This window comes from Eumetopias jubatus, unplaced genomic scaffold, assembly GCF_037043125.1.
Source record: "Eumetopias jubatus isolate StellerSeaLion01/CBP00866 unplaced genomic scaffold, mEumJub1_p1.0 scaffold_14, whole genome shotgun sequence".
NCBI classification, from domain to species: domain Eukaryota; kingdom Metazoa; phylum Chordata; class Mammalia; order Carnivora; family Otariidae; genus Eumetopias; species Eumetopias jubatus.
The window spans coordinates 23,359,722-23,384,474 of NW_028274820.1; the positions used below are offsets into that span (position 1 = coordinate 23,359,722).

The following is a 24,753-nucleotide window of genomic DNA, read 5'->3' on the forward strand; positions in this document are numbered from 1 at the left end:
ACAGGCTACAGTAAGGAGGATGGATTTGAAGAAAGCAAGACTGGAAGCAGTTACTGTTAGAGTTGAAGCAAGAGATGACAAGAATCTGAAATAGAATAGTACAAATTAGAAAGAAAAAGATGGGATAGACTGAAGAAATATTTAGGTGATAAAACCTACTTAAACTTGGCGATTAATTAGATGAGTGGGATGTGAAAGAGAGAGGAATCTAGGATTACTTCGAGATTTCTAGCTTGGGGTGTTTGGTACATGGTAATATCAGAACTGCAAATGTAAATAAAGGAGGAGGAACACATTAGGGATGAGGTTTGAAGGAGGGGGGAAAGTAAGAGAAAAGAAGTTAGAAATGTTGGGTTTGAGATGCCTGTAAAGATCCAATTAGCTACATCTATCAAGCAGATGGGTGTGTAAGTCAGAAGTCAGAGCTAGAGATATAAATTTGAATTATCAGAATATAAGAGTAGTTAAGACTCAAAAGTATATAAGCTGCCCAAGAAAAAGAAAGAAGCAAAGGAACAATAAACAGGATGAAATCCTGGTGAATACCCCAAGGGGTGGAAAAAAGGAGGAACTCATAGAAATTTGAGAAAGATCAATTATAAATATAAAAAAATGAAAAAGATTGCCAGTGCCCACTAATATTTGTATGCTTTTTCCTGCCTTAGAATACTGCTAAATTCTCAATCTCAGCCTCTTGCGGTTTGATAAAGTCATTTAAAATATTCTGGCTAGGGGCACCTGGGTGGCACAGTTGGTTGGGCATCCAACTCTTGATTTCGGCTCAGGTGATGATCTCAGGGTTGTGAGATTGACCCTGCCTCAGGCTCCGCACTCAGTGGGTAGTCTGCTTGAGACTCTCTTTCCCTCTCCCTCTGCCCCTCGCCCCTCAATCCTGTGTGTACACACATGCTTTCTCTCCTCTTGAATAAATAAATCTAAAATAAAATAAAATATTCTGGCTAAAAATATATGGCAGAATCAGCTTAGTTTCTGAAATTTTTCCCATCAACCTCTGATCTCTCTTCCTTTGGTGGAAGCTTGGAAGCCACAAAACAAAAATGGCAGCATCACCTTTACAGAGAGAGCCAAGTCCATCTAAGAAGCTGAGTCCAAATACTGCATGTATCACATGTCTAAATCCTGAAAAAAAAATTTATGCTGTCTGTACCACAAAGCAAGCAGTAATTCCTTTCTAGTATTTATATAAAAAAGTTTGAAGTGTCCAGAGTCAACATTAACATAACATTATCATATGTCAAAATGATAATCAAACCAAAACTTTACAACAGACTTAACAATAAATCCTAGAATTTAAACAAAGCATTTTCATGAACTTCATGAAAAGTTCTATTTAATCCAATAAAAGCTTTTCTTTTGAAATTTTATATTATTTCTGACTTCCTAAATTCACATGGCAGATGTACAAATTCATCAGTGACTACATGTCATTTCTTAAAGCAAAATGGGAATTTATTTATGAAATTCTGATATCAAAGTTATCAACTGTGCTTGTATAGCTAATGGAACTTTTATTTCTGTGAGTTTCTAAAATCCAAAGTAGTAAAGCACAGAGAAAATGAGAGAACTAATACTCAGCAATTTATTTATCAACGTATATTCCCAAAGAACCTAGCATAAGACCCTAAGTTACATGGGGAATCTAAATATTTAAAGTGCACTTTTGGGCGCCTGGGTGGCTCAGTCATTAAGTGTCTGCCTTCGTCTCAGGTCATGATCTCAGAGTCCTGGGATCAAGTCCCACATTGCGCTCCCTGCTCGCCGGGAAGCCTGCTTCTCCCTCTCCCACCCCTCCCACTTATATTTCCTCTCTCGCTGTGTCTCTCTCTGTCAAATAAACCAAAATCTTTAAAAAAAAAAAAGGCAATAAAGTGCACTTTTATTCATCACTTATTCCAAATAATAACATAAGTTGAATATAAAATGCTAAAACAACGGTCATGAGTATGCCTACATATTAAAAACTCATTAATTGTTTAAATTATATTATAAGTAAAAACCAACCCCAGCAAACCATTTCAAGGAAGCTTCTGTTTCTCTCTAAAGAGTCAGGAGACTACATATATTTATATTTTAAAAACATATTTAGTAGAATACATATACGTGTATGTATATCTTACATATACATGTACAGAATTCTTTTAAAATAAATACTCAAATAGCAGAATATAATAAAATATAATTCACATAGAATCTAATTTTTGATAATTTAGAAGAAAATCAAGAGAATAAACTGTTGCAAAATTTTATACCTAAACACAAACTATCCAACTACCTATTCTATTAGATTGTCAGTGCCAGAACAGTACAGAATATTTGTTGGATCATGAATAAAGTAGTTTCTTTTACATTAGAAGGCACACATACTTAACAGGTATGATTCAACCAACCTTACAAATAGTAAGTATTACCAATTAACTTTACACATTTTCTTACCTAGAAAATATAGTTAACTATGCTTAAAAATTCCATTTGGAAAAACATTTGGATAGATTTTTTCTTTTCTACACATAGGAGTCAATTTGGAAGGTCAGAAAAGACATATTACTGCTTTCATTATCCCTTTTACTGGGCATCCTCTAAGTACTTAGCATTATGTTGGGTATTGGTTTGCCATCAGGGTATATAAACAAAGACAAAATATAAACAAGATATAAACTTCATGCTCTCTCTTCCTTTCATAGAAACCTTAGAAACCATACACTGAAGATAGCAGCAGCACTTTTATGGAATGAATTCAATATCTAAATATCTCCATGGAGGTAAGCTGAACCTGAACACTATACAGAACATCCACATTTTTTGCCAGATGTCATAAGGCATAACAAGTATTACTGAAACTGGAGTTTACAATATAGAACATAGCTGAAGCAGTCCATCTGTGCTGTAGCACTGTCTGCCTAGAGAAAACATCTCTAGAGCATGCCAGGAAGCCCTCAAAGCAATGATGGTATTTGGGTTCACCCTGGCCATTACACAGATTTGTTTGAACACTGTTTAAAACATCTCCTGGAAGGTCAAGAAATCTGGACCAAATCCTTGCTCCTCCACTAATTAACTTGTAATTGAGAGCAAACAATTAGACATTTTTAAGTTTTGTTTCTTCTTTTGTAAACAGCTAATTGTCCATTAATTGAAAGGGGCTAGCCCACTGAGGCCCTCAATACATGTTTGCTTTCAACTTGCTTTCAAACCATCCACCTACCAATACCAAAACCCCGAACTCATATACTTGGTAAATCTATCAAAAGACAGGTATTGCCATCATATTTGTGGTTAAAAAAAATGGCTTTTTACAACATCTGTATGTTGGGTTAAAAAAAAATCTACTTGAAAAAAAAATCAGCTTAAGCCTTGCTTAAGAAAAAGGAAGCCAAACTAAATAAATCCTGGACAGGCAGGTCTTAGAATGCATATATTTCCCAAATCTGTTTTCTATAAGTCAGATGTTTAGAGGTAGTGACATATTTCCCCATAAAACAAGTTTTAAGATTCCCAAGCCAGCTTGTTTAAATATAGCCAAAATATAATTTGTTTGATGACCATCACCATTTAGAACAAAGAATTCACTGCAATATATATTCAAAGTTCCAGCTTGGGATGATCCCTGGAAGATACCTCTCCTTACTAAAATCCCTGTAGCTAGAACATAGGGACTTCCTTTCTTTCACTAGCCCTGACTCTGATCTTCTCACCTACTAGGCTGTAGGGCTAAAACATTACCTATTCTTCTGTACCCATCCCACCTCCAAACTCCAGTAGCATGTTCACATAATGACAAGGATGTCATCAGGACACCCTTAGGGCAAGGATGGAAATAGGGGTGCATGGTAGAGGCAAGAAACTTAGGCTTGTCTGAAGGGTTATTAAAAAGTAGGCAGGCACTGGTGTGACTAAGAAATGAGGAGGGTTTCTTATGGACCTCTCTTTTACAAACTTACTACTACTGAAAAATCAAAGCAGAGTGTGGGCCAAAGACCAGACGGGGAAAGCAGGGTTGAACAACAGGGAAGCTTTTCAACAGTGGCAAATGGATCAAATTTTCCCTTCCCTTACTTCTTCTCATTGCTGTACCAGTATTACAAAAAATGAAGACAACGAATTCTTTAAGGATAGGGATCACCTCCTGCCCAACTATGTATCCTTGGTGTCTGAAAATCTGGCACACAGTAGGTGATCAATGTATGTGTTGAATGAATCAATAACTATAACTGCAGTGAATGCTGTAATTCATCATCTAGAACTTCTCCATACCTGAGGGTTTATTTTCCCAGCTCATGGGAGTACTGCTGGCAGACAGCCCTCAGCTGTCAGCCCTCTTAGGGAATTGCCTCAGCTGAAAAGAGTCATCTTGGCCTAAGATCATACTCCTTTCTGGGGCATCTTGCATCTAACGATTGGGGATATAAAGGTCCAGCTTTCCTCACCTCGACTTCAGACAATTCTGAGGATGATCCCAGCTTCAGAGCTCTCCCCTTGGGGTTACTAAGGCTGCATCACAGTCCAACTTCTCCAGTGGAAATTTGGCTTCCTTCCTTTGCATGGCGTTGGTCCCAAGACACCTCCCTAGTAAATGTGCTGCACTCTGATTTCCATTTTAGAGTCTGCTTTCAAGAAACCCAACCTGAGACTACAGCCCAAAGAGGATCTAGGTCTGACCCAAATTTAAACCGCCCAAGGAAAGGTATCTGACTTCATATTAAAGGTCAGTAAATACAAAAGGCTTTACAAAGGCTAAGGAATGAATTGTTTTATCCCTAGCAACTTGTTTTCCATTTCAGCACTTTAATCAAAATCAAGAGACCTAGAGTTTTGTTAAGGATTACTTCAAAAAAGTGCATCTGTTTACTATCATGTAAGCTATTAATGGAAAACTGTACCAAATTCAATTCTTACCTAACTTAAAAGAAAGCAAAAGAAATTAAACATTAATGGATTTAGTGTAAATATGGTATAAAACACTGCAAAGAACAGTGCTATTCTTTTTTTTTCTTAAGATTTTATTTATTTGAGAGAGAGAGAGCACAAGAGGGGGGAGCAGGAGAGGGAGAAGCAGACTCCCCGCTGAGCAGGGAGCCCGATGCGGGACTTGATTCTGGGTCTCCAGGATCATGACCTGAGCCGAAGGCAGTCGCCCAACCAACTGAGCCACCCAGGCGCCCATGAAAAGTGCTATTCTTATCATAGGTGTTAATCAACATCTGACTTGGTAAGGAATTGCTTTTCTACTAAAAGCTACTCAATATATTAAGTACAGTACTTTTCACTGTCATTAACTGAAATGCAATGCTAGATAAAAGTCATTATTAAAATATGAAGAGTTACAAATTACCAGAACTATTCAAGGCCTAGCTGAGCAATAAATAAATAAATCAATAAATAACAAAGGAAATGCATTAAAAATCACAATTACTATTACCTTCAAATATAACAGCATATTTAATTTCTCACCAAAATAAAATAGCTTATGAGTCACTTTATGTTTTTTTAAAAAGATGATTAGTCTGCCATTAATTATTTAGAGGGCAGATCCTTCTTTGACTACAGAGAAATTAGAAATTTATGTTATATGGAATGGAGATGTATTAGGCTTCGTCATCTTACCATGAACACTTCCTAATGTAATATCTCCAGCAGCAGAAGATAGAAATGACGATTCTGTATAAAGATACTTGGCTTCCAGCAAACCATGTTCAGCAGTTATATTAACAGTACTTCCTTGCAGTTTATCTATGGTCACAGTCTATTAAGAGAAAAACTCAAAATCAGTTCATTATATGTGCTATGGTGAGCGCTGTGAATTGTGTAAGACTGCTGAATCACAGACCTGTACCTCTGAAACAAATAATACATTATATGTTAAAAAAAAAAAAAAGAAGATAGCAGGAAGGGAAAAATGAAGGGGGGGAAATCGGAGGGGGAGATGAACCATGAGAGACTATGGACTCTGAGAAACAAACTGAGGGTTCTAGAGGGGAGGGGGGTGGGGGGATGGGTTAGCCTGGTGATGGGTATTGAAGAGGGCACATTCTGCGTGGAGCACTGGGCGTTATACGCCAACAATGAATCGTGGAACAGTACATCAAAAACTAATGATGTAATGTATGATTAACATAACATAATAAAAAAAAATCAGTTCATTATAAAACAGAGACTGGTAAAAAACCAAAATGGTACCTACAGATTTAGTGGGCAACTACCTAAAAAGTTACTACCCAGTACACAATCACTTTACTGACTTTAATTCCCTGGCTCCCTGTGAGCAATAGTGTATTGTCTGTGGAATATGGAACAGACCCATTAAATTCCTTCGTTTATTTAGAGCTTCTTTAACTTCTCTTAATAATGTTTTATATTTTCTATATAGAATTCTTCAGCTTTTGTTACATTTATTCCTATTTGGTATTTTCTAAATGCTATTATAAAAGAACTCTTTTTTTAAACTTCATTTTATCTTAATTGGCTTTTGTATTTGATCTTAAATCCAACAACTTCACTAAACTCATTCACTAACTCTAATAATTTACCTGAATTTAAGAAAGCTTTTCTACATGCATAACTTGTATTGCCTGCAAGTGATAGTTTTATTATTTCCCTCCCAATCCTTATATTAATAGTTTTTCCTGCTCTGGCCGGCCTAACTATCTGGCTCAGGCCTCCAATTCAACAGTGAACAAAAGCAATGAGATAGTAAGCAACCTAATCTTATTCCTGTTCTCAGAGGGAAAACTTACAATATAGCATCTTCACTAAGATGTTTGCTATGGATATCCTTTAGATCCTTTGTATCATATCCCTTTTATTTCAAATTTGTTTTGTTGTTACAATTGAAATTATAAATGGGTTTTTAATTTTATCTGGTTTTTTTTGGGGGGGGGCTACCAGATTTTCTCCTGTCATCTCTTAATATAGTGAATGCACTATTATTTCTACAATTTTTCCACATTAAATCTAATAATAAAATAGGTTTCTACTGAACAAAATGAAAAGAATTTTGTATATATTCCTAAGCTTCCCTATCAAAATTTAGCATGAATTTGTTTCAAATATTGAGCACAATGTAAAATGAAGAAATCTACTTAAGGATTCCAAATCATCTCTATCAAATTTTAAACATGTTTTATAAGCATCAAGTGAGTGTTTATACAAAATTGTTGACATAAAAACCAAATCACCAGGAAGGCATGTACAGTTTTGCCCAGGATAAAGAAAGATCATTGCCCAGGTTTAAAGAGAGATCATTGTTTTTCAATACCTCATCAGCACAACACCAGTGTCATTCATTCCCAATATGTGCTTCAAAAACTGTTAAAAATTCAAAATACTATTTAATAAGAACTGAGTTTCAAGAATACTAAAATTTAGAAGTACAAAAAAAGAGAAAGAAAAGCACTCAGAGGTTCCACTGGGAAGCAAATTAGAATGACTTCGCCCTCTGGATTTGAAGTAACTTTTCAAACTTTTATTAAGCACATAATATACACCTAGCTGCTTCTTATCTACAGTTTCGTTTAAGCTGATTATGGATTCATAGGAATTTTTACTTTACATTTAGTTTCAATAAATCAGTCAAAAAAAGATATTTTACCTACATTCATTCAGATTTGTGAGAATACAAATGTTTTGCATTCCTCAGTGTTATAGTACAGATGTAAAATTCCTGAAAAATTTGTCTTTTATCTACAAAGTTTCTTCACAAAAAGCTGCTTTATGCATGGTTTCAAACTCACCAAGCATTTCCATTAAGCAGACAACAACTCTAGCTTTTTATAGATAATGAGGCTGGTTTAGGGGATAAAAAAAGATACATATTGAAAGAATATTTGAAAGTTGATTTAATTGGCAAAGGGGCACTTTTTTTTTTTTTAAAGATTTTATTTATTTATTTGAGAGGGAGAGAATGAGAGACAGAGAGCACAAGAGGGAAGAGGGTCAGAGGGAGAAGCAGACTTCCTGCTGAGCAGGGAGCCCGATGTGGGACTCGATCCCAGGACTCCAGGATCATGACCTGAGCCGAAGGCAGTCGCTTAACCAACTGAGCCACCCAGGCGCCCCTGCAAAGGGGCACTTTTGATTAGATTCTCCCCAAAAGCAAATAAAGCCTTTAAGAGACTTTGTATGAGTATCTGGAAACGGTCAAGGATTTACTTTTTTCATTAAATACTAAATATTTTACCTCGTAGAAAACTAGAAAAATATCCTCCCTTGCTGCACCAAAGCAAATGAAAGCAAGTGAAAATATACCTTCCCCACTACAATAATATAGTTATTTTAGCCAATCATTCCATAAAATTAATTTCAAAGAATTTCAAAATTCACTGAGTACCACATATAATGCACTATGTCAGATACTAACTAGAAAAATTAAAGCTAGGACACCATAGTTTATAGCAAAATGCTGAGGCTCTTGCTTATAGTTATTAATGCTAATGGAGCAAATAGTCATAAACAGACTTTTTGGATTAAACTGTATAGCTTGCTTATTAACAGAAGTAGCTATTTAAAGAAAGATCAAAAAGTAGATCCAAAAATTAGTACCTTCTTGATAGAGATATTACTATAAATTTTCTTTTCTACACAAGAAGGAAAATTTTTCATAAGTTTAGTTATTATAAGTCAACATTATATATAATGAAAATCACACTTTAAGGAAGCATTGTGGCTTTGTAGCCCAAACTAAGAGAGGTCAACTGACAACTATGTCATCAGTTCATCCAAACATCAGAGGAAATGAATTTCTAACTTCTCTGTACCAAACTTAGGATACTAAAATTAATGATACTATTTAAAACAGCCACTCCATTTAAAATGACATATTAAAAATGCTGTTAAATGTTTACAGTACTCATTTGATTCTCACAATCTTGCTGAGGAGGAAAAAGAAACAATACCAACTTTATTTTATGAATAATGGAACGAGTCTCAGTAAAGTTAACTGGCAGATCTAGGACTAGTCATCTTTCCTGTGTTTCATTTACCTTTATCATCATCATTATAGTAAACACTGTATTAGAGTTAACTATGTGCCAGATATTGTTTTAAGTACTTAATCTGTATTAAGTGATTTAATCCTCATAACCCTCTGAGTTAAGTCCATTACTATTATTCCATTTTCCAGAAAACCAAGACACACAGACACTAAGTAACTTGTCTGAAGTTAAAAAGCTTAAGTGAGGGGTGCCTGGGTGGCTCATTTGGTTAAGCATCTGCCTTTGCCTTTGGCTCAGATCATGATCCCAGGACCCTGAGATGGAGCCCAGCTTCGGGCTCCCTGCTCAGTGGGGAGGCTGCTTCACCTTCTCCCTGCTTGTGTGCTCTCCCTCTCTCAAAGAAATAATAAATAAAATATTTTAAAAAATTTAAAAGATTAAAATAATAAATGAATGAATGAATGAGTGAATAAATAAATAAATAGCTTAAGTGGCTGAGCCCGATTTGAACCCAGGTAGTCTGGTTCTCAGTTCTGTGCTCTTAACCAATTCATTATGCTACCTCTCAAGTATCTATAGCACACCTCTATGAAAGCTGTGTATTAAGAGTTCACATATATCATAAGCATTTATTTTATATAAAACCCCACAAACTTAGAAATAAGTTTTAAATATGAACAGTATATATAATATAAATAGAAATAAATATCCAGATTAATTCTTTAATAAAACACAAAACTCAATCAGGAAAGAAAAAAACAGTATAATAGAAAGTAGGAATAAATGAATATTCAATAAACCATGTAAGTTGGAACAAATAAATAACTTAATCAGTGGAAAAGGTGGCCAAAATGTTCAAAATAGCAAATAATTAAGAGATGATTTAAATTTTCCTTTGAAATGTTTATTTGAATGTCAATATAATATTTTCATAACTTAGATCATTTCAATTAACATAAGCCATCATTTAAAGGACAGTTTGAAGCAGCTGCAAAGTTGTCCAATTTCCCTTTTGCATTTCTAAGCCCACAGCAATCTGAGGGGTGAAACTAAATGCCATCTTAAAAGAGCTGCCAGGTCGGCCAGGCAGTATCTTTCAATACTTTCCTAGTCTAATATAAAGGATGAATTTAAATATTTGGGCTTAAAAATCTCCCACAGGTTCTAAGACAAAGGTGATGGAAAATAAAAGTGACAATAGTAGAAACAATTACTGTTATAATCTACCTTGTTTAATCACGCCAACAATAATCTACCTACAAGGGTGCCTGGGTGGCTCAGTTGGTTGAGCGACTGCTTTAGGCTCAGGTCATGATCCTGGAGTCCCGCATCGGGCTCCCTGCTCAGCAGCAGGGAGTCTGCTTCTCCCTCTGACCCACCCCCTCTCGTGCTCTCTCTCATTCTCTCTCAAATAAGTAAATAAAATCTTAAAAAAATAATAATAATAATCTACCTACAAGATATACTTATAACTCATCCTCAACAATTACCTGAGAATAAAGCTCAGTAGAGAATCTAAATTTATAATGAAAGATTCTTGTAAATTGTGTAAATGTAAAATAAAAGGTGAACTAGGTCTTTCTCAAAGATTTAAAACATTATCCATAATGTTAAAAAAACTGTGACAATTTATACTTCAAAATTATAACTATATTCCTAATACTATGCTAAATCACAGAAAGCAACAAAAGTTAATTAAAAAATACAAACTATCTCAGGGCGCCTGGGTGGCTCAGTCGTTAAGCGTCTGCCTTCGGCTCAGGTCATGATCCCAGGGTCCTGGGATCGAGCCCCACATCGGGCTCCTTGCTCCGCAGGAAGCCTGCTTCTCCCTCTCTCACTCCCCCTGCTTGTGTTCCCTCTCTCGCTGTCTCTCTCTGTGAAATAAATAAAATCTTTAAAAAAATAAAAAATAAATTAAATAAAATAAAAAATACAAACTATACCATAGCAACCAAAATCTCTACGGATAATAAAAGCTTTTGGAGAGTAGCGATGCTATCTAATGGTGCCACCTTGTGGAAAATACTGGAGAAAGTTGAGTTTTGGAATTCAACCTTCAACTGTCCAAAAGAAAAGTAAACAGGTCTTGGAAAAATGCTCAAATAAATCTAAGACATAAAAAAAATTTAATCCTAAGCATGGCAGTAATACTCAATGATCAAGTTTAATCCATGATCATAAACATCCCTTCTGAACTTGGATTAAATATTTAATATTTAAAGATGTTATCAATTCCAAATAAATCAATACCTGTCAAAGGTATTAAATCACAAACTAAAATTTAAGTTGTGTAATACTTAATCACTTCAATTTCAAATTTGAATTTACTAATGAACTAAAGTGCCTTAAAAAGGAGAGAATGTTATGCTACAAATTTTGTAGAACCTACCTACAAACTGTGTAAGCCACCTTGAAGCAAAATTATAACTGCTAATAAAAAAAATTTCAATCTTACACTTTTATCTGTTGCACGAATATCTATATTTCCATAAACTGTTCCCAGACAGATCACTTTGCCTCCTTTTGTTTGAACACATAATTTTTGACTCTGAAAGACAAATACAAAAATATAGAGGAAAAGAATAAATTTGATATAGACTAATAAAAAAAATTCCAACATTTTATACATTTCTTTTTAAATAATAATAAAACAGCAAAAGGAACCAGGAATAAAACAGAAATGCACTGTTTGGAATAATAACATCAACTGGAAAAGAATATCAACTGCTGTTAAAGGGATTAAATAAGCCATCCGTACTCATTAGAGAAAGAGTGGCTTCACTGAAGAAGGGTTTGGGAATATAAGATCACTGTGACTGGCTAACTAAACATAAATGTTGAGGAAGATGATAATAATTACTATTACCATTCATCATTATTAATAATCATTAATAACAATAATAGTTACCATTACTTGACATTTTCTTTGTACCAAATACAGTGTTCACTACTTTACATGACTTATTTAATCTTCACAACAACTCAGAAATAAGTGTTATATTTTTCCAATTTTTAGAGGAAGAAATTCAAGAATCAGAAAAGTTAAATAACTATCAGATAACAGAAAATAACAAAATATAAACTAACAGAATCAAGGTCTGTATGATTTCAAAATCCACATTGTGGCTGGAGTCTTCTGAAGGATATATTCATACTTAGGGTACAGCCCACTGATTATATTAAACTTTCTAGCATATCACACCCCAGAAAATGGAACTCTGGGTGCAAATGTCTCAAGCACAAATAAAACAGCAGTCCCTGTTATCCTCCTCTGTCCAAAAAAAAAAAAAAAATGTGTGTGGAGTGGTGAGGGGTCCTGGGGGGGTGGGGGGAGAGAAAGATTTGATTTCACACTTGGCAACTGTGGAAAAACTACCACAGGTCTATAAAAAATCAGTTTTTTTCCCCAAAGTAATAGCAATATAGCTGGATCCATGAAGAGATGATATTTTCCAGCTTCTGTTACCTCTGAGGGATTGCTAAGTTCTTGCCAACAGAATTTAAATGGAAATGCTCTGTGCTTTTAAGAAGAGTTGGTGTGCCTTCTTTATGCTCTGCCCCTTCCACCAGACGAGTGCAGATTACAGTAAGATTTTAAGAGATGGCAAAGCCAGAAGATGGAAAGAACCTAGAATCACTAAATAGAAGAGCCACCCTACACATTCAGACAAAAGAGAGAAATAAACTATAGTTGTACATGAGCCATTAGATGTTTGATCTATTTTCTAGAGTAGCTTGCTCTACCTTAACCATCACATACATCTTCAGTTCTGCCATAATCATTAAAAAAAAAAAAAAAGGTAAATAGCAAAGGAAGAGCAAAAGCACAGTCACCAACATCATGACCAGCAACAGCACAGAAGTGTCTAAATCGTAGGGAAAAATTAAATTCCAAACAACCATATACCTTCTGGTTGCTTTACTCAGGGGAAAAAATAGAAAAACCTTAGGCAAAAAAAGCCCAGGAATGAATTTCAAAAAATTTAGTGGAAAGGACAAAATGAATCATTCTTAAAAAGTTTATCTATATTACAGTGGTAGACTACTTTATGCCCACAGAGACATGAGTCTGAAGTCAAACTGCATTTTAAACATAGTATTCATCAAGCAGACAATTGATAAACTTTTGAAAAGAGTACCTCCAAAACAAATGTTACTTTAAATCAAGCTTACATGAATTTCTAGAGCGTCTATGAAACTTATGACATTGAAAACAAAATTTCATATATGTGTGAGTTTTTTTTCTAAGGAGACAATCATCATTTTCAAAAAGAGTTAAGGCTCAAAGATATTAAGAGTTACTATTATAACTTAAAACTAATCTAATTCCAAAAAATTAGATTATAAGGTTTTTTAAAAATACATAAAACAAAATAAATCAGAACTAATTCAATATAAACTACTGTATTGCAGTTTTTAAAAATGCAAATGTGTGGCCTTCCATGAGTTATGTATGTTGCCTAAAAAATTTATTTACTTGTTCTCTAAGAGTGCAGAATAAATGTAGTATTGCCATATATTTTGCTCACCTGTATAGAAATGACATGGATAGAACTAGAGGGTATTATGCTAAGCGAAATAAGTCAATCAGAGAAAGACAATTATCATATGATCTCACTGATATGTGGAATTTAAGAAACAAAACAGAGGATCAGAGGGGAAGAGAGGAAAAAACAAAAAAAGACAAAACCAGAGAGGGAGACAAATCATAGGGAACAAACTGAGGGTAGCTGGAGGGGAGGTGGAGAGATGAGATAACTGGGTGATGGACATTAAGGAGGTTATGTGATGTAATGAGCACTGGGTATTATATAAGAGTGATGAATTACAGACCTATACCTCTGAAACCAGTAATACATTATATATTAATTGAATTAAAATTAAAAAAACATTATCCCTGAAAAAATAAAAAAGATATATATATTTTACATATGAAGAAGTACATAAATGATTATAAAAATATAAACAGGCTGTGTTTCCAGATGGTCGCAGGCCATTCAAGCAACGCAGCCTTGTGGTTTTAGCACATGAGCTCTAGACAGATTCAGGTTCAAGTCTTGGCTCTGTCATTCATCAACTATGTGACATCTCCTGGCCTCAGCTTCCTCATCTGTCAAATAAGGAAGCACGTAGCTCCCAAGGCTGCTCTGCTGATTAAATGAGATGATACATGCAAAACTCTTAGCAGGGTCTCTGATGTGTAGTAAATAAAGCCACTGATGAGTGTTTTGAAAAAAAAAAAAAGAAAGAAGAGAAAGGTGGAAAGAACATGAGCTTGGAAATTAGAAAGACCCAAGTTCAAATCTCAGCTTAATTTATTAGCTATCTGAACCTAAATGAGCTCCTTGATCTCTTGGTGCCTGAGTTTCATCCTTGGTTAAGGGGAGATAGATTAAATGAAGGCTTAGCTAAGTTTCCCGGTACAAAAAAGACCCAGGAAACAATAGCTATTATTATTGCTATAAACATTTTATCAAACAGATCAAATATATTTATGCCCTTAAAATGAATGGAAAAGAAACTTATATTAATAGACAATCATTAATTCAAGATAATAATATTGTACATTTAAAAATTAAACAAGATCTTTCACCGAGTGCTCCTATTTATGAATTTAAGTCAGTTATACCCTAAGATCTTAAGAATAATTCTCTTGATCCGGTATACCATTAGGATCCACTGGACCCAATTTTAGCTCTTGAATTTTTTTTAAACTATTCTATTTGTAAGGGCTGATATTTCATGATTTTTATTTTCTTAGAGGTCTTTCAAAGAACATATAGAAAATTTACTCACTTTTAAAAAATAGAATAAAACACATTCTATCTTAAAATTACTATATCTATCTACTGGACTCTTTAGTAAATCTAAAACACATTATTGGCTCTTAGTGTTCTTACTTTTCACATCTTATAATATTCTGCTATTTCATTATCCTAGGAATTATTTCATCATAATTCATCAATTACTGTCAACCATGCTTAAAAAAAAATGGTAAGACAACAGAAGAATTGAAGGACTTGCCTAGAATGGTAGTTCTCAACTAAAGGTGATTTTGCCTCCCAGAGAACATTTGGCAATGTGAGGGTGTTTTTCATTGTCATAACCAAGGAGTGTGCTACTTGAATTTAGTAGGTAGAGACCAGGGATGCCACCAAACAGTCCATGACAGCAAACAATTATCCGGTTGAAAATATCAATAGTACCAAAGTTGAGAAACCATTTTTTCTTTTATGCCCATAATGGCAGAAGGAAAAAAATGACCAAAAAAGATCTCTCAGAATTATCACATGAATCAAAAGAAAAAAGCAAAGAGATGAACAGTAGGATAGTAGCTTGATTTTTTAAATTTTAATCTGCACTCTTTTAATTGTGATTATTTTGAGTACATTTATATTTGAACAGTACCCACAGAACTATCAATTTTTTAATGGTAATATATTTTTTATTAAGTTTTTAATTTTAATTCCAGTATAGTTAACATATAGTGTATTAGTTTCAGGTGTCTAGTGTAGTCAACAATTCTGTGCATTACTCAGTGCTCATTATGGTACGTGTACTCTAATCCCCATCACCTATTCCACCCAACCCCCCCCACCGCCCTCCCCACTGGTAACCATCAGTTTGTTCTTTTTAGTTAAGTGTCTGCTTCTTGATTTTTTTGTTTCCCTTTGCTCGTTTGTTTCTTAAATTCCACATGAGTGAAATCATATGGCATCTGTCTTTCTAACTTATTTGGCTTAGCATAACACCCTCTAGTCTAGGTCCATCCGTGTTATCACAAATGGCAGATCTCATTCTTTTTTATGTCTAATATTCCAGTGTGTGTGTGTATACACACATCTTATTTATCCATGCATCTGTGGATGGACACTTGGGTTGCTCCATATCTTGGCTATTGTAAATAATGCTGCAACAAACATAGTGGTCTATATATCTTTCTGAATTAGTGTTTTTGCTTTCTTTGGGTAAATACCTAGTAAAGCAATTACTGGACCATATGGTATTTCTATTCTTAATCTTCTGAGGAATGTCCATACTGTTTTTCACAGTGGTTGCCCCAATTTACATTCCCAAGTGCACAAGTGTTTCCTATCTTCCACATCCTCACCAACACTTATTTCTTGTCTTTTTGATACTAGCCATTCTGACTAGTGTGAAGTGATATCTCATTATGGTTCTGATTTGCATTTCCCTGACAGTTAGTGATGTTGAGCATCTTTTCATGTATCTGTTGGCTGTGTGTTTTCTTTGGAAAAATGTCCTTTCAGGTCCTCTGCCCATTTTTCCATTGGATTTTTTGGTTTTTAGGGGTTGAGTTATGTAAGTTCTTTATATATTTTGGATATTAACCCCTTAGCAAATATATCATTCACAAATATCTTCTTCCATTCACTAGAACAGTACAAGGATGAGAAGCAACTTCCAGTCCTGGACAAAACCAAGTTCCTTGTACCTGATCATGTCAACATGAGTGAGCTCATTAAGATAATTAGAAGGTGCTTACAGCTCAACACTAATCAAGCCTTCTTCCTGTTAGTGAACAGACAGCATGGAGAGTGTGTCCACGCCGATTTCTGATGTGTATGAAAGTGAGAAGGATGAAAATGGATTCCTGTATATGGTATATGCCTCTCAGGAGATATCTGGAATGAAATTGTCTGTTAAGACTAGAAAAATGCATCTGTTCTAAGATTTTTTTTAAACCCTTACCAAGAAAGAAAAAAGGGATGTTACCAACTCAGATTATCAATTCATCCAAACAGAGACCATCACAACAGTAGTGTTCCTGCCTGCGTTTTAGAAAGTTGTTTTTGCACTGCAAGCAGGAAAACTGAGCTCCAAATGAGCACATTCAGCTTTGGAAAACTACATTATTTAACCTAGGCTCTTTTGTTTTCAAATTTAGAAGTTTCAAAATAATATACTTTGCATTCTAAAAAAAGGTGTTTTATTCATAGTTTCCTTTGCTGTGCAAAACCTTTTTATTTTGTGTAGTCCCAATAGTTGTTTTTGTTTTGTTTTGTTTTTGCTTTTGTTTCCCTTGTCTGAGAAGACATATCCATAAATATGTTGCTAATGCTGATGTCCAAGAGATTACTTCCTATGTTTTCTTCTAGGAGTTTTATGGTTTCAGGTCTCACATTTAGGTCTTTAATCCATCTTGAGTTTATTTTTGTGTATGACGAAAGAAAGTACTCCAGTTTGATTCTTTTACAAGTAGCTGTCCAATTTTCCCAGCACCACTTATTGACAAAATTATCTTTTCTTCATTGTATATTCTTGCCTCCTTTGTCATAGATTACTTGACCATATAGATGTGGGTTTATTTCTGGGTTCTCTATCCTGTTCGATTATCTATGGGTTATTTTGTGTATTTTGATTATTATAGCTTTGCAGTATATCTTGAAATCTGGGATTGTGACACCTCTAGCTTTGTTCTTCTTTCTCAAAATTACTTTGGCTATTCAAGATCTTTTGTGGTTCCATACAAATTTTAGGATTATTTGTTCTGGCTCTGTGACAAATGCTATTGGCATTTTGATAGGGATTGCATTGAATCTGTAGATTGCTTTGGGTAGTAAGGATATTTTAACAATATTAACTCTTCCAATCCCAAATATATCTTTCCATTTTTGTATCATCTAGCTTCTAATTTTGATTATGAAACTAAAAATATAAGATACTGAGTTTTCAGAATATTCTAGATGAATTTTCTGAAGGTCAAGCATAGATGAGTGAACAATATATTTCTAAAGACAAAAAGGAACTATGAATATTCTTATCCAGTTAGTCAATCAACATGAAGACTTCATTGTGTATCTTTTACAAGAACCTGAACCATCTTATTTTGCTAAAAGGACATATAATAGTATTCTTTAATCTAAACAGATACTAAAGGCAGGGAGCAAATAAAAGTGACTGAAACAAATGACATAAAAATTTTTAAATGCATCAATCATTCTAATTAGTGTTTATGATAAAAATGAAAATGTTTTAAAATTATGAAGCACAAAAAAACAAACAAAAAAAATTATGAAGCACAGGTGACTGACTTCTCTCCAATAAAGTTATATGCCATCAAAGTTCACAAGCTTTGTGTTTTGAATATGCAAATATAAGAAGCGTTTTGAATATGCAAACGTAGAAGTACCAATAGTAATGACAAACCAGATGCTATCAGAGATGTATTTGAAATCATTTAGAGCTGAGATCAATCTAGTTTTAAGAAAATTGAATGTAAAAGTGTTATTAAAAACAAGATGAATCATTTGTTGTTTAGCACAAATACCTACTTAATCCTTAAGTAATGAGCTACCTAGTACATTAAAAATATGATGAATATTTTAAGCCTATTTGTAGTGCTTAAAGACTTTTCCTTACTCTAATAAATGGAAGAAAACCATATGTTAAACCTAAAATTTCTTTGGAGTACCTGGGCGGCTTAGTCGGTTAAGCGTCTGCTTTCGGCCCAGGTCATGATCCCGGGTTCCTGCGTTCCTGGGATCAAGCCCCGAATCAGTTAGGACTCCCTGCTCAGTGGGGAGCCTGCTTCTCCCTCTTCCTCTGCCTCCCCCTCCCGTTGCCTGCTGCTCTGCCTCCTTGTGCGTGCTCTCTCTGTCAAATAAATAAATAAAATCTTAAAAAAAAACACTAAAATTTAACTTAAGATCTAAGAACGGATTATTAGTTTCACTGTACACTTTGAAATGAAATCTTAAGGAAAAATAAAAATGAGGAAAACCTTCAAAGTTGCTACAAATCTCTATCCTTTCAAAACAGAACTGATTTCAAGACAAAATTTTTGCCAGAAATATCTGAGAGATGAATAAATAATACTCAATATTCTCAACACGTGATACTCAGAATAATAGTGTTAGTTTGATACTGCAGCTCAAAGTTTAAGGTTTTTTAAAACAAGATTTAAACACAATTAGGAAAATGTTTATACCTTAACAGACTGTAAGATGCCAGTCCCCTGCTCAGTTTCAATTTTGCAATTCTCACACTCAATATTTTGGATTTTTACACAGCCAGAACCTGATGACTTGATATTCAAATCTAGAAATGAAAAAAGAAAAAGCAAATTAGTACTATGGCTAATGAGCTCCAAAGCATTTTAGTACCCCCCAGAAATCCAGCTCCTCAGTTACATTCATAATATTACTGAACTCTGGAGAGAGCATAGTTGTCAGCATCTAAAGGGTCTCTACCACAGCAACAGGACAAATGTAGTGCCCTTTTCTGCTAGCTTTTAGAAATAAAGCAGTTATTTCTATTGACCTATATCATCTAAAGAGAGAAAGTAATATAGGAGAAAAGTAAAAGAGGGCAGAAACTCCAATTAATACACATTCCTGGGAAAGATCATAGAAGCCTCTTCCCCACTGAGAAAACAAACACACACACACACACACACACACACACACACACACGTTCAAGTAAGACTACAGGAAGTTAAAAAGTCATTATGGTAAACTGAATAAGCCAGTTAGCCTCTTCTCCCTTATATTTATGAAGCTTTAAAGCTTTCCAAACCTTGTATAAATTAAAAGCATATTGTAGGAGTAGTAGATCTGTGTTTGTTGCCCCCCACACATACTGGGGCTTAACACAATTTAATAGTTACAGCATAAAAACAAATTTCTACAGTTTTGTATATGGCAGTCTCTATAAGGGTTTTAAAAACAGCAATACTTTGGTCATAATAATCTAAAATATGTAAACCAATAATTTTACCCCAGAATTACATGGATGCAAATGTAATTAATCAATTTTTACCCAGTTGAGTAGTGTTACAATATAGCCTTGATCTAAGGCAGTGGTGACAGACATGTAGAGAAGGAAATATAAATATCCTCTACCCCCCACTAGACAGGTAGAAAAGCCCAGACACTGAGTGGCAGTAATGCTACTCTTACCCACTCACAGAACTGGAGGAACAAGTATATATGAAGAAAACGGAATTATGTTGATTTGAGGAGCTCATGGAATAGACACCTAGAAATGGTAAATTGGAAATGGGATTCTGGCTCTAAGAAGAGCAATCTACAAATGAGGTTTGAGATCACCAGCACAGACAGTTCCACTTTCATCCGTGTTACCATAAAATTTTGCTTACTCTATTTCAATACTCAGTCCATTTTTTTATTATAACATATTGACAAATCTTCCTCCCCACCCCAGACTGTTAACATTTTGAGGTCCGGGTCTCTTATTCATCTAGGCTAGTTTAAAGAAGTTGAGAAACAGTAAACCATAGTGGTTGAGCAGACTCCAGTCAGTTCAAATTTCAGCTCCACCGCTTTATATCTGAGAGAGAATAGGCATATTTTTTGATCTACTCCCCATTAGAATGTAAGTTTCATGAAGGCATGGATTTGTTCGCCCACAATAAATACTTATTTCATGAAACTTGCTGTATCTCAATTTCCTTATGTGAAACAGTGCCAATAACAATATCTACTTGATGTAGATGGTAAGGATTCGAAAAGATTATCTTAAAAGTATTAGCTGCTGGGACGCCTAGGTGGCTCAGTGGTTTAAGCGTCTGCCTTCAGCTCGGGCCATGATCCCAGGCTCCTAGGATCGAGCCCCGCATTGGGCTCCTTGCTCTCCCTCTGCCTGCCGCTTCCCCTGCTTGTGTTCGCTCTGTCGCTCTGACAAATAAATAAAACCTTTAAAAAAAAGAAAAGAAGTGTTAGCTGCTATGACGATCATCATTAGTATCATCCTTCAGTCCCAGGAAGGAGAGCCTGGGGAGGCTTTCCTAGAAAAATGCTGTGTACCCACTGGCTTGCATTTGATAATTATTATGGAACCCAAACACCCAGAACACTGCAGGCGTTGTCAACTGGTCCCCACGAGCAGTTTTACCATGTGTTTGTGTTTTTGTTTTTTCAAAGATTGCTACTCACGGAAAATTTACAAGGGAGATACATCAGTAAGAAGCCGGGTGCCTATGTGAAGCAGAACACTTGGCCCAGGTTAGATACGGTACATCCTACAGACAGAGCTGTTTCGGAACAGACCCCAGGCTGTGTATAGGCAAGCGGAAACGTGAACAGACTGCCATACCACTGAACGGATTATCAAGAAGCTCCAACCCCGAAAAACAAACCACTTTTCTATTGACAAAGTGCAGTGACAGAAAAATAGGAACTACGTGCCAAAGGAGAACATAAGGGTTCCACAAATAATAGTTGACTTAGATTATTCCAAATGATGTTTCCATTGGATTTATAAAATTTCTATCATTGGGAACCTGATGTCTAACTTTCACTAGGAAGCTCAAAGTAGAACAGGAAAAAAAAAAAAGAAGCAGGTTCCGAGGCGGGGGGCAACTAAATTAGTTTAGAAAGTCAGATCCAAAGGCACCAATTAAAAGTGCACATCTGCTTAATTTCAGAAGTTCGCTGGCTGTGCCCTGGGACCCAAACCCGTTTTCACTTCACTTGCCAAACTTCAGGGGCGCGTTCACCTCCACGGACGCCTGGGGGTCGATGGTGTCGCACACGATGGCTACCTCCTTCAGCGCCTCGTCGTACTTCACCTGCAGGCCCGCCAGGTCCCGTGCCCCGCCCTCCGCTGCTCTCACAGCGACCAGCACGCGGTCGCCGTCTGGGTAGGTGAGGGGGTCCAGGGGCCTTACGGCCAAATGACACGGAAGCCGCGCCCGCAGCCGACCGAAGGGGCTCACCAGCAGCGCCCACTCCTTCAGAGTCTGGTGCGCGAGGCCTGGCGGAGAGACCGCGGGCTCGGACCCGGGCTGGCGCTCGCCTCCACCAGAGCGGTACCGCCGGGCCGGGCCAGCCCGACACGCCCAGGGCCGGGCACCTCCGCCGGCCCCAACTCGGAGCTGGTTGAGCCGGAGGCAGCCGAACCCCCAGCCCGAGCTGGGGGGGAACATGGCGCGCCCCTCTCGCGCTCCCCCAAATCACCTCAGCCGTAGGCCAGTCTCGCCACGGCCAGTCTATTTGACCATGGCACCGGCTCAAGTCAAAAGGGAGACGTTTGCGAAGATTTGCTGAAGCAAAACTGCTCACTTTCTTCGGCAATTTAAACCGCAGCCGCGCACGCCTCCACGGCAAGTTGGAATTTCAAAGCTGTAAGTATCCCCTCGGACCTGGACTCCTCGCCCGCGCCCGCCCCTTTCGCAAAGGCGCATGGGATAGGTAGTTCTAACGGGGACGAAAGGTCGTGGGCTCCGGGAAGTTTGGAAACTACATATCCCAAGAGGCAATGCGCAGGGTAGAAAGGGTAGTAAGAACAGGTGTTACCCGAACTCAGAAGACGCGCGCTCTTTGCCTGAAGCCCATTAGCCATTGGAGGACTTGGGGAGGGGGGTGGAACCTACTTGGGAATCCAACTGGCCAATGGAAAGCGCGGAAGGAGCAAGGTGGGCAGGACTGCGTGGTTTCCTTGGATACCGAGGACGCGACTTCTTTGGAGAGGGTGGAGTTTTGGAGTGAGACCCTGGAGATCCTAATCACCGAGAAAAATAGGAACCTAAATAAGGATCAGGACCAAGTTAAGGGGTAAGAAACTGGGCTTTTAAAAGGTGAGAACTAGGGGGGCGCCTGGGTGGCTCAGTCGGTTAAGCGTCTGCCTTCGACTCAGGTCATGATCCCAGGGTCCTGGAATCGAGTTCTACCTCGGGCTCCCTGCTCAGCGGGGAATCTCCTTCTCCATCTGCTCCTTCTCCTGCTACTGCTCTCTCTCCATGAATAAATAAAGATTTTATTTATTTATTCATGAGAGACAGAGAGAGAGAGAAGCAGGCTCCCAAGGAGCAGGGAGCCCCATGCGGGACTCTGTCCCGGGACCCTGGGATCATGACCTGAGCCGAAGGCAGATGCTTACCATCTGAGCCACCCAGGCGCCCTAAATAAAATCTTTATTTAAAAAAAGGTGAGAACTAGATGCAAACTAGAGTTTGTGGTTAGATCCAAACTAGAGTGGTGGTTAGGTACAAACTTCACTAAACTGGTGCAGGATACCCTGGTATGGAAAATCCCTCAGCAAGAGTAAAAAGCCAGATTGGTTGGGGGGGGGTGGTTAATTCTTTTTTTAAAAAGATTTTATTTATTTATTTGAAAGAGAGGGAGGGAGCACAAGCAAGGGGAGCAGCAGGCAGAGGGAGAAGGAGAAGCAGGCTCCCTTCTGAGCAGAGATTCCCTACGTGGGGCTCGATTCCAGGACTCTGGGATCATGACCTGAGCCCAAGCCAGACGCTTAACCAACTGAGCCACCCAGGCTGGTGTTTTTTGGTGGAACTCCCTCTTTGATACCAGGTATAGGAAGAGCATTAGAGTCCTGCCTCACTCCTGATCCTAACTGATCTTAAGCCAGTCATTGAACGACTCAGGGTTTTAATTGCTTTCCCTTAAAATGAGGTCAATAATGCTTTCCTTGTTTTGCCTTAAAGAGTTTTTGCAAGGATCAAATGAGGTAATGGATGTGAACATGATGCAGAGGCTACAAAATTGTAGTGTATATTACTGTATTTTTATTTTAGGGATAGCACTGATTCTTAGTAACCAAGAAATATCTGAGGGATCAGGACTTGTGTTGACAGCAGCATTGACCTCTTTGACTACAAATGATCCCCAGTTTTAGGGCTAAAATAAGGAAAAATGAGTCAATGGAATGGGAAGAGCATGAGACTGATTATTTTCCTGGCTCTCTGGGTCACCTGAATCTGTTTCTTCAGCTTTAAGATGAAGAAGGATTACACTAACTGACTCTTTGGTCTTTTTTACCTTTTATTATTCTGCAGACAATTTAAAAATGATTTCCTGCTTCCCTGCATATCTCTCCCTTTCTGTGCCCCTTTCTCTTCCTCCCCATTACTCCATAAGTTCTTTAGTAAAGACAAACTGCAAACAATGGCATTAAATAAAATGCAAGTGCTGAAACTGAGTGTCTTAAAAAACTGAAGCCCTTGTTGGCGTGTCCAGGGGGGCGTTCAGTCGGTTGAGTGTCTGACGGTTTTGCTTAGGTCATGATCTCCTCGGCCTTGAGATCCAGCCCGCCTTGCGCTCCCTGATCAGCAAGGAGTCTGCTTAAAGATTCTCTCCCTCTGCCCCTCCCCCTGCTCTCTCTCTCTCTCTTATACAAATATATAAATCTTGGAGGAAAAAAAACAAGCCTTTGGCAAAAGTGCAATAACTGGAATTACTGGGAGGTATAGTGATAGAGAGATGGGCTAAAATCCTAACGGACTGGGCTAAAGTCCTCGTGGGCCCAAGCCACAGGGTTCTCCACTAGCCGTTATCTTTTTTAAAATTCAGTGTTTTCATAAGTTATCCTTTCCTCTTTTCTGTCCTCCTATTTTTTTCTCTCTCCTTATTCTCCCTCCTAGTGAAGGCTCATGGTAAGTGCTAGTTTTTAGGTTCACCAAATTCCCACTGAATATTAGCTCTGTCCTTGAGTTTGTGTTTCATTTGGTCATAATTATTCAGACTGATCTTCAAAGTGTCTTTTTAATGAAAACCCACAAGGATAATGTTGAAAAAATTTGAAAAAGACATTGGTTTATGCAAGTTGAGAATGCACTCACATTTGTTGTACACATGCCAAATATTTTTAGATTAAATAGGAATACCTAGCAGATTATTTTGTTTCTGTGGTAATATTTCCTTTTTTGAGACAAACCAAGTTCATGGAATTGGCAAGTGAACCATAATTGTCTCTGTGGCAAAATCATTGTTTGATTATTTTCAAACAAAATTAAAAAAAAATTGACTGGAATACTACTTTTCTGATTACATGAATTTGAAAATGGAGAAAATGATTGATA

The 24,753-nt window shown here is 36.9% G+C and overlaps 1 protein-coding gene across 6 annotated transcripts in view; it reads right to left on the minus strand.

The window, feature by feature from the left end:
• Positions 1-21,946, minus strand: part of FAM185A (family with sequence similarity 185 member A) — a 69,080-nt gene extending 47,134 nt beyond the window's left edge. For 4 of the 6 annotated variants that reach the window (XM_028117217.2, XM_028117197.2, XM_088018478.1 and 1 more), the window contains exons 1-5: positions 21,411-21,946; positions 18,904-19,013; positions 11,407-11,499; positions 5,623-5,761; positions 1,072-1,140 (exon numbers count right to left, since the gene is read on the minus strand). In XM_028117217.2, the coding sequence (XP_027973018.1) occupies positions 1,072-1,140; positions 5,623-5,761; positions 11,407-11,499; positions 18,904-19,013; positions 21,411-21,861 (862 nt within the window). In that variant the 5' untranslated portion in view covers positions 21,862-21,946. The remainder of the gene's footprint in view (positions 1-1,071; positions 1,141-5,622; positions 5,762-11,406; positions 11,500-18,903; positions 19,014-21,410) is intronic. The other 2 variants (XM_028117207.2, XM_028117191.2) reach the window with 1 other exon arrangement.
• Positions 21,947-24,753: the final 2,807 nt, after the last annotated feature.